An 8,924-nucleotide genomic window follows, 5' to 3' on the forward strand; every position below is an offset into this window, starting at 1 on the left:
ACACTCTCACACACACACACACACACACACACACACACACGTATTAAAAAGCTGGTTCTTTAGAATAAGACATTTTACACTCAGTTTGGCAACAGTATGAAACTCAGAGAGGCCATTACTACGTTGTGTTATATCGTTAGTTGTGAGAGGAAAGCCGGAGAACGTTTTAAACCGTAACGTTAGAAAACGTGTCCTGCTGCGGGGAGTCAGGGGGCGCAGGGCTCGCTAACGTTAGCTTCTCGTCTCATCTCGTTCAGTCCAGCCCATAATGCTATTTCCCAAGCTGCTGTAGCTGTCATGTTTCTAGAGGGAGACTCGCGCGGTTCAGTGATGACATCCTGTCACTGTTCCACTAGTCTATATGAGAAGGTCCTCCAGATGTCCCTCATTTAGCCCAGATGTCCCTCATTTAGCCCAGATGTCCCTCATTTAGCCCAGATGTCCCTCATTTAGCCCAGATGTCCCTCATTTAGCCCAGATGTCCTTCATTTAGCCCAGATGTCCTTCATTTAGCCCAGATGTCCTTCATTTAGCCCAGATGTCCTTCATTTAGCCCAGATGTCTGTCTCCTTCCTCTGTCTCTGTGTCGGGGTTCTAACCTCCGGTGGATTTGTGAGGACTATGGTTAACTGCTCCTCAGATCTCTGCAGGGTAAATCCAGACAGCTAGCTAGACTATCTGTCTGTCTCTCTGTCTGTCTGTCTAACAGCTAGCTAGACTATCTGTCTGTCTGTCTGTCTGTCTCTGTCTAACAGCTAGCTAGACTGTCTGTCTGTCTGTCTGTCTGTCTAACAGCTAGCTAGACTATCTGTCTGTCTGTCTGTCTGTCTGTCTGTCTAACAGCTAGCTAGACTGTCTGTCTGTCTGTCTGTCTGTCTGTCTGTCTAACAGCTAGCTAGACTGTCTGTCTGTCTGTCTGTCTGTCTGTCTAACAGCTAGCTAGACTATCTGTCTGTCTGTCTGTCTGTCTGTCTAACAGCTAGCTAGACTATCTACCACATGTTCCACCAGATCCAGTTCCTTCCTGAGACTATTTAGCAGAGGCACCGTGGCTCCGTCCGGAGCTTAGCCCCGCCCACTAGGATTGTGATTGGTCTAAAGAGATGCCAATCAACCAGAGCAGGTGGTCCTCCCATCTCTCCTGTGGAGGAAGGTCTGGACTACTGTGTGTTTATCCTGCGTCTCTTTCTTCCGTCAGGATTTGGCAGCAGCGATGATGAGAACTCAGACCAACCTGCCATCACTGTGAAGCTGCCCTCTGAACACCACAACACACACACACCAGGTACACACACACACACACACACACACACACACACACCAGGTACACACACACACACCAGGTACACACACACACACACACACACACACACACACACACCTGGTACACACACACACACACACACACACACCAGGTACACACACACACACACAGGTACACACACACACACACACACACACAGGTACACACACACACACACACACACACACACACACACACACACACACACAGGTACACACACACACACACCAGGTACACACACACACACACACACACCACACCAGGTACACACACACACACACACACCAGGTACACACACACACACACACAGGTACACACACACACACACACACCAGGTAAAAACAAAATAAAACACACACACACACAACACACACACACACACACACACACACACACACACACACCAGGTACACACACACACACACACACCAGGACAACACACACACACACACACACACACACCAGGTACACACACACACACACACACACACACACCAATCAGGTATACACACACACACACACACACCAATCAGGTATACAAATAACAACACACACACACACAATCAATCAGGTATACAAAACACACACACACACACACCAATCAGGGTAATAATACAATAATAATAATACACACACCAATCATATACAATAACATCAATAATAATAATACCAGGTAATAATAATAACACACACACCAGGTACACACACACACACACCACACCAGGTAAATAATAATAATATCAATAATACATACACCAGGTACAATAATAACAATAATCATAATAACATCAATAACAATAACCAAATAATAATAATACCACACACACACCAGGTACTAATAATAATAATATCACACACACACCAGTAATAATATAACACACAGACACACACACCAGGTAACAATAATATCATCATCAACACCAATAATAACACACCAGGTAATAATAATATCAATAATATCAATAATAATAACACCAGGTACACAATAATAATAATATCAACCAGTAATAAAACAATAATAATAATATCAACACCAGGTATAAACACAATATCATCATACACTCATGTATATATATATATATATATATATATATATATATATATATATATATATATATATATACATAATCAATAACACACCCGGTATTCCAAACACACACACACACACACACACAGAAACACACACTATCTCACACACACACACATACACATATTAAAAAGACTTGGAGAGGGTTCCTGTGTAATTTAAACAGTCTATAGTCATGGTGTGTGTGTGAAGAGTGTAGATCGTAGAGAAGTGACGACTGGTGTGTGTGTGTGTGTGTGTGTGTGTGTATACCTGGTGTGTGTGTGTGTGTGTGTATACCTGGTGTGTGTGTGTGTGTGTGACTTTCAGCTGACGACGGCAGTGATTGGTCGACCCTCACAGCGGAGAGCGGGGAGGACACATCCTCTTGGCCCGTTGCTATGGAGACAGAGGAGTGTGAGCTGGTGAGGTGTGTGTGTGAGGTGGACGAGGAGAACGACTTCATGATCCAGGTAGGACACACACACACACACATTATTAATACAACACACTAACACACGCACACACATTGACAATAACAACACTGAACACACACACACACATACACACACACACACACTTATACAGGAGCAGATAGAAAACTAACTGCAGCTTTTTACATGTTTCTGTCTTTAACAAACCTCAAACACACTTTGAACTAAGTTCTGGTCTAATCTTTCCTTGTGTCTGTGTGTGTGTGTGTGTGTGTGTGTGTGTGTGTGTGTGTGTGTGTGTGTGTGTCTGTGTGTGTGTGTGTCTGTGTCTGTGTGTGTCTGTGTGTGTGTGTGTGTGTGTGTGTGTGTCTGCAGTGTGAGTCGTGTCTGTGCTGGCAGCACGGCACCTGTATGGGTTTATATGAAGACAACGTCCCACACAACTACACCTGCTACTACTGCAGACACTCTGCAGGTAAGAGCTTCATCATCGTTCCTCCTAACTCTTCTAGAGGTTAGAAATAAGAGGGAAACATGCCATAATGTGTGTGTGTGTGTGTGCAGGCTGGAGGCGGGCTCAGCGGTTCCTGTCAGAACCTGATTGGCTGATATCTGGTCACATGTTCGGCCTGTCGTGTGTGAAGGAGAACTACTCTGAGATCAACGCCTCCAAGATCTCTCACACCAGCAGCCTGCTGGCACACACTCACGTCCTGGGACAGGTGCTCCGCAGCCTGCAGCTCAAGATCAGCCTGCTGCAGTGAGTCTGTCTGTCTGTCTGTCTGTCTGTCCCTCTCACATACTGTCTGTCTGTCCCTCTGACATGCTGTCTGTCTGTCTGTCCCTCTCACATGCTGTCTGTCTGTTTGTCCCTCTCACATACTGTCTGTCTGTTTGTCTGTCTGTCTGTCTGTCTGTCTGTCTGTCTCACAACATGTCTGTCTGTCTGTCTGTTTGTCAGTCTGTCTGTCTGCCTGTCTGTCTGTCTGCCTGTCTGTCTGTCTGACATTTGCTCCATAAATTGATGCAGAGACTGTCACCACAATGCAGGAATTGACCTGTTTGCCCCCCCCCCCAAACCAAACCTCCGCCCTTTGCTCACAGCGCTCCGTCCCACCCTGACCTGCAGCTGTGGAGGTTGCCATGGCGACAAGAGGACGGGCCGAGGCTGGCGTCCAGCCCGAGAGCCGAGACGCCCGTCTGCTACGTCAGCAGTGAGCACTGCTACCAGAAGCCTGGAGCATCATGGGAAAACTCCGAGGGGAAGGTAACAAAGAGAGTCCCGTTATCTACACTCGCTGCCGTCTTCGTTTCACTCTCACACACAAAACTAAAGAAGCTCTTCATCACATCAGTTTCTGCGACTGACGCGGTTCATGTTGACTCTCTTTGAGACGGTTAAACAAGAGGAAAAGAAGCAGGTGGGGAGGGTGGTAAAGCATGGGATCATGGGAGTTGTAGTCTCAAGCATCTCCTGTTTGTTAGGATTCCTTCAGCGTTCATCGTTCAGGAGCCCCCCTTCCTCTCCAGAACAAACTCAGAATAAAGCAGCCGCACGGTAAACACGGTCTCGTCTCATTGGTGGAAACATGCAGCTGTCAGAGCGCTGCAGACCGGAGGCTAACGCCTAATTTCCACCGGTTGTGGACCGGCTCCGCTGCGAGTCTGCTGCGTGCTCGGCCGTCCGTCAACACCCACCAGGTCCTGATTAGTTGCAGCACGGCTGCTGCCATGACTGACAGCTGTAGTCACGAGATCTCACGAGGACCCACGAGATCTCGCGAGGACCCAACGAGATCTCACAAATTCACGTAGAATAGAACCACCAAACCACCACCAGTTAGTTTCCATCCAGAGGACTAGAGGGGGAGCAGCTCTGAGCTGTGTGTTCAAGGTGGAGAGCAGGAAATATGATCCGTCGTGAGCACACTGGATTTTATTTTGAAAATTAACCAGATGTTTTATTTTGTTTCTGTGCTCCACTTCCTGTCCCGCACTATCTGCCGTGTGCTGAATTGCTGCGGAGCTCTCCGGCGTCCGGCAACAATAGAAGCTCTGCCTATCTGCTCCGGAGGGCTGGGGACCACCAGAGCTGGGACGCATACATAACCCATTAAAGAGCAGTTAGAAACGTGGAATAATACAGGATGTGCAGTGTAAGAAATTAACAATTATTTAAGGAAAGGCAGCATTAGAAAGTCTTCAGTGATGATTTAAAAGAAGCGATAGTTTCAGATGAAGCTGCAGTTTTCTGGGAGTTTGTTCCACATGATTTAATTCAAGGTAAATGCTTTACATAAAACCTGACAGAGAGCACTTAAAACCTGTTATAAACATTCATAAAAAGACAATAAAACCAGCTGAAATAGGTATTGCGGTCTGGTTTCATGCAGAAGTCGACCGTGAGCTGTTGTTTCCTAGAGCCGAGCTCAGCCGGAGGGTGTGAAGCAGAGTCCCGCTGACGGATCAGATATTAGAGCTGCACACCGTTTGATCTTTACAAAACAAAGTAACTGAAGTATGTCTTAAGCTCAATACATTTCACTTAGAGCAGCAAAGAGAGTCTTTTTTCTCAACACCAAAACATTTCTCTTTAGGATCCCCCCTCCCCCAACCAAAGAATATTTTTATATATATATAATATAATATAAACATTTCTCTTTAGGATCCCCCCCCCAACTAAAGAATATTTTATTTATATATATATATATATATATATATATATATATATATATATATATAATATAATATAATATAATATAATATAAACATTTCTCTTTAGGATCCCCCCCCCAACTAAAGAATAAACAGTCTCAAGTTCCCCACTGGACAACAGGAACTACACTTAGTGACGCCTCTTAAGCTTAATAGTCAATCAGAAAAGAGTAATCTGCTTCTGTAAAAAATGGTGACGGAGACACGGCTTGTTGCCGAGGGCTACAAGCTACGAGACACTCTGGACAGACACTGGTGAGGGGCTGCGCCATGTTGGTTAAAGAGTGCCGGCATCCAGCCAGTCTGGTAGTTACATCCAGCCAGTCTGGCAGTTACATCCGGACAGTCTGGTAGTTACATCCAGCCAGTCTGGCAGTTACATCCGGACAGTCTGGTAGTTACATCCAGCCAGTCTGGTAGTTACATCCAGCCAGTCTGGCAGTTACATCCAGCCAGTCTGGTTAGTGTACATCCAGCCAGTCTGGCAGTTACATCCAGCCAGTCTGGTAGTTACATCCAGCCAGTCTGGCAGTTACATCCAGCCAGTCTGGCAGTTTCCACATCTGGCAGTTACATCCAGCCAGTCTGGCAGTTACATCCAGCCAGTCTGGTAGTTACATCCAGCCAGTCTGGTAGTTACATCCAGCCAGTCTGGTAGTTACATCCAGCCAGTCTGGTAGTTACATCCAGCCAGTCTGGTAGTTACATCCAGCCAGTCTGGTAGTTACATCCAGCCAGTCTGGCAGTTACATCCAGCCAGTCTGGTAGTTACATCCAGCCAGTCTGGCAGTTACATCCAGCCAGTCTGGCAGTTACATCCAGCCAGTCTGGCAGTTACATCCAGCCAGTCTGGTAGTTACATCCAGCCAGTCTGGTAGTTACATCCAGACAGTCTGGTAGTTACATCCAGCCAGTCTGGTAGTTACATCCAGCCAGTCTGGCAGTTACATCCAGCCAGTCTGGTAGTTACATCCAGCCAGTCTGGCAGTTACATCCAGCCAGTCTGGTAGTTACATCCAGCCAGTCTGGCAGTTACATCCAGACAGTCTGGTAGTTACATCCAGCCAGTCTGGCAGTTACATCCAGCCAGTCTGGTAGTTACATCCAGCCAGTCTGGCAGTTACATCCAGCCAGTCTGGCAGTTACATCCAGCCAGTCTGGCAGTTACATCCAGCCAGTCTGGTAGTTACATCCAGCCAGTCTGGCAGTTACATCCAGCCAGTCTGGTAGTTACATCCAGCCAGTCTGGCAGTTACATCCAGCCAGTCTGGCAGTTACATCCAGCCAGTCTGGCAGTTACATCCAGCCAGTCTGGTAGTTACATCCAGCCAGTCTGGCAGTTACATCCAGACAGTCTGGTAGTTACATCCAGCCAGTCTGGTAGTTACATCCAGACAGTCTGGCAGTTACATCCAGCCAGTCTGGTAGTTACATCCAGCCAGTCTGGTAGTTACATCCAGCCAGTCTGGCAGTTACATCCAGCCAGTCTGGTAGTTACATCCAGACAGTCTGGTAGTTACATCCAGCCAGTCTGGCAGTTACATCCAGCCAGTCTGGTAGTTACATCCAGCCAGTCTGGTAGTTACATCCAGACAGTCTGGTAGTTACATCCAGACAGTCTGGTAGTTACATCCAGACAGTCTGGTAGTTACATCCAGCCAGTCTGGCAGTTACATCCAGACAGTCTGGTAGTTACATCCAGCCAGTCTGGCAGTTACATCCAGACAGTCTGGTAGTTACATCCAGCCAGTCTGGTAGTTACATCCAGCCAGTCTGGCAGTTACATCCAGACAGTCTGGTAGTTACATCCAGGCAGTCTGGCAGTTACATCCAGCCAGTCTGGTAGTTACATCCAGCCAGTCTGGTAGTTACATCCAGGCAGCAAACAACTAATCCATTCATCCAGAAAATGATCCACACATGAATCCACGTGAATAATCGTGGGTTGCTGCCCCACGTTTGATGAGTTTCTTCGTTGGTGATAATTGTTGTGTGACGTGATGTTCTGGTTCTGTTTCTGTAGGAAATAAAGTCTGAAGATGTCGACACCAAACCAGCTGATGCCACGGGAGATACAAACACAGACACACACTGCACACACACAGACAGCTGTGCACACCCTCAGACACACACTCAGACACACCATCAGACACACACCCCCCCTCAGCAGCCGGTGGAGCCTCGTGTGGCCTCCGAGGCCGAGTGCCGGCTGAACCTGCTGGATCACGTGGAGTCAGTCCACCACCAGATCAGCTCCAGGATGGACCTGATCGAGAGAGAGCTCGATGGTAACAGCCTTCATCATTAGAGGAGACATGGCTGATCATACACACTCAACATTATATATCATTGATATTAATATTATCTCTCTCTCTGCAGTGTTGGAGTCCTGGTTGGACCACTCGGGAGAGCTGGAACCTCCGGACCCTTTGTCCCGCCTCCCGCAGCTCAAACAGCGAATCAGGCGGCTGCTGCAGGACCTGTGCACCGTGAGACACCTATCAGTGTGGCGCTGACACCTGTCACCCCCCCGAACTCTGAGCCCTGACCTTTGACCCTGCTGTCTCTGACAACCGGACACTCAGACAGGCGGGGCAGAGGGACAGACTGGCAGAGAGAGAGAGACTTGTACAGAGAGACTCATAGAGAGAGAGACTCATAGAGTGTGAGTCTCTGAGAGAGTCTCTGAGCGAGTCTCTGAGCGAGTCTTTGAGTGAGTCTTTGAGCGAGTCTCTGAGCGAGTCTCTGAGTGAGTCTCTGAGTGAGTCTCTGAGTGAGTCTCTGAGTGAGTCTCTGAGCGAGTCTTTGAGTGAGTCTCTGAGTGAGTCTCTGAGCGAGTCTTTGAGTGAGTCTTGTCTCTGAGTGAGTCTTGTCTCTGAGTGAGTCTTTGAGTGAGTCGTGTCTCTGAGTGAGTCTTGTCTCTGAGTGAGTCTTTGAGTGAGTCGTGTCTCTGACGACTCACACAAAAATATTTATTAATTTAACTTATTTTTTAAAGTAAGTGCTGTAGAATAACTAGCAGGAGACAAGTAATAATTGAGGTAAGTTTGGAGACATTACCTTATTTAATCATTAAATTAATAAATATTTTTGTTGCATCTCTTTTCGGTGTTGTAATTTGTAGATGTCCCTAAGCACTCGTCTTACAGCAGCAACAACAACAGCAGAGAGCAGAAGCCAGCAGGCAAGTGTTATTTACATAAACTTCTGGTGTACTTACAGATTTTACAATCCATCGTTTTATGAGAGCATAACCTATTTGTACTACTGTAGACGTTTGGTATCATTTCGGGCATTATTAGTGGGGTAATGTTAAGAGACACTTCGGATCCATTAGCCTCTGCGCTAAGCTATTCAGCTGATAACGCTACGCTACGCTAACGCTCCCAATGTTCGACCCAGGTGA

At 46.9% G+C, this 8,924-nt stretch overlaps 1 protein-coding gene across 1 annotated transcript in view; it reads left to right on the plus strand.

The window, feature by feature from the left end:
• The window catches only part of LOC120559837 (PHD finger protein 20-like), a gene marked incomplete at its 5' end in the record, with an annotated part of 18,170 nt that extends 10,023 nt beyond the window's left edge, over positions 1-8,147 (plus strand). The window contains 7 exon segments of the mRNA XM_039801869.1: positions 1,199-1,285; positions 2,700-2,842; positions 3,179-3,278; positions 3,368-3,563; positions 3,908-4,070; positions 7,542-7,806; positions 7,898-8,147. Of these exon segments, the coding sequence (XP_039657803.1) occupies positions 1,199-1,285; positions 2,700-2,842; positions 3,179-3,278; positions 3,368-3,563; positions 3,908-4,070; positions 7,542-7,806; positions 7,898-8,034 (1,091 nt within the window).
• Positions 8,148-8,924: the final 777 nt, after the last annotated feature.

The sequence above is a fragment of the Perca fluviatilis genome, chromosome 5 (genome assembly GCF_010015445.1).
Source record: "Perca fluviatilis chromosome 5, GENO_Pfluv_1.0, whole genome shotgun sequence".
Classification (NCBI taxonomy): Eukaryota; Metazoa; Chordata; class Actinopteri; order Perciformes; family Percidae; genus Perca; species Perca fluviatilis.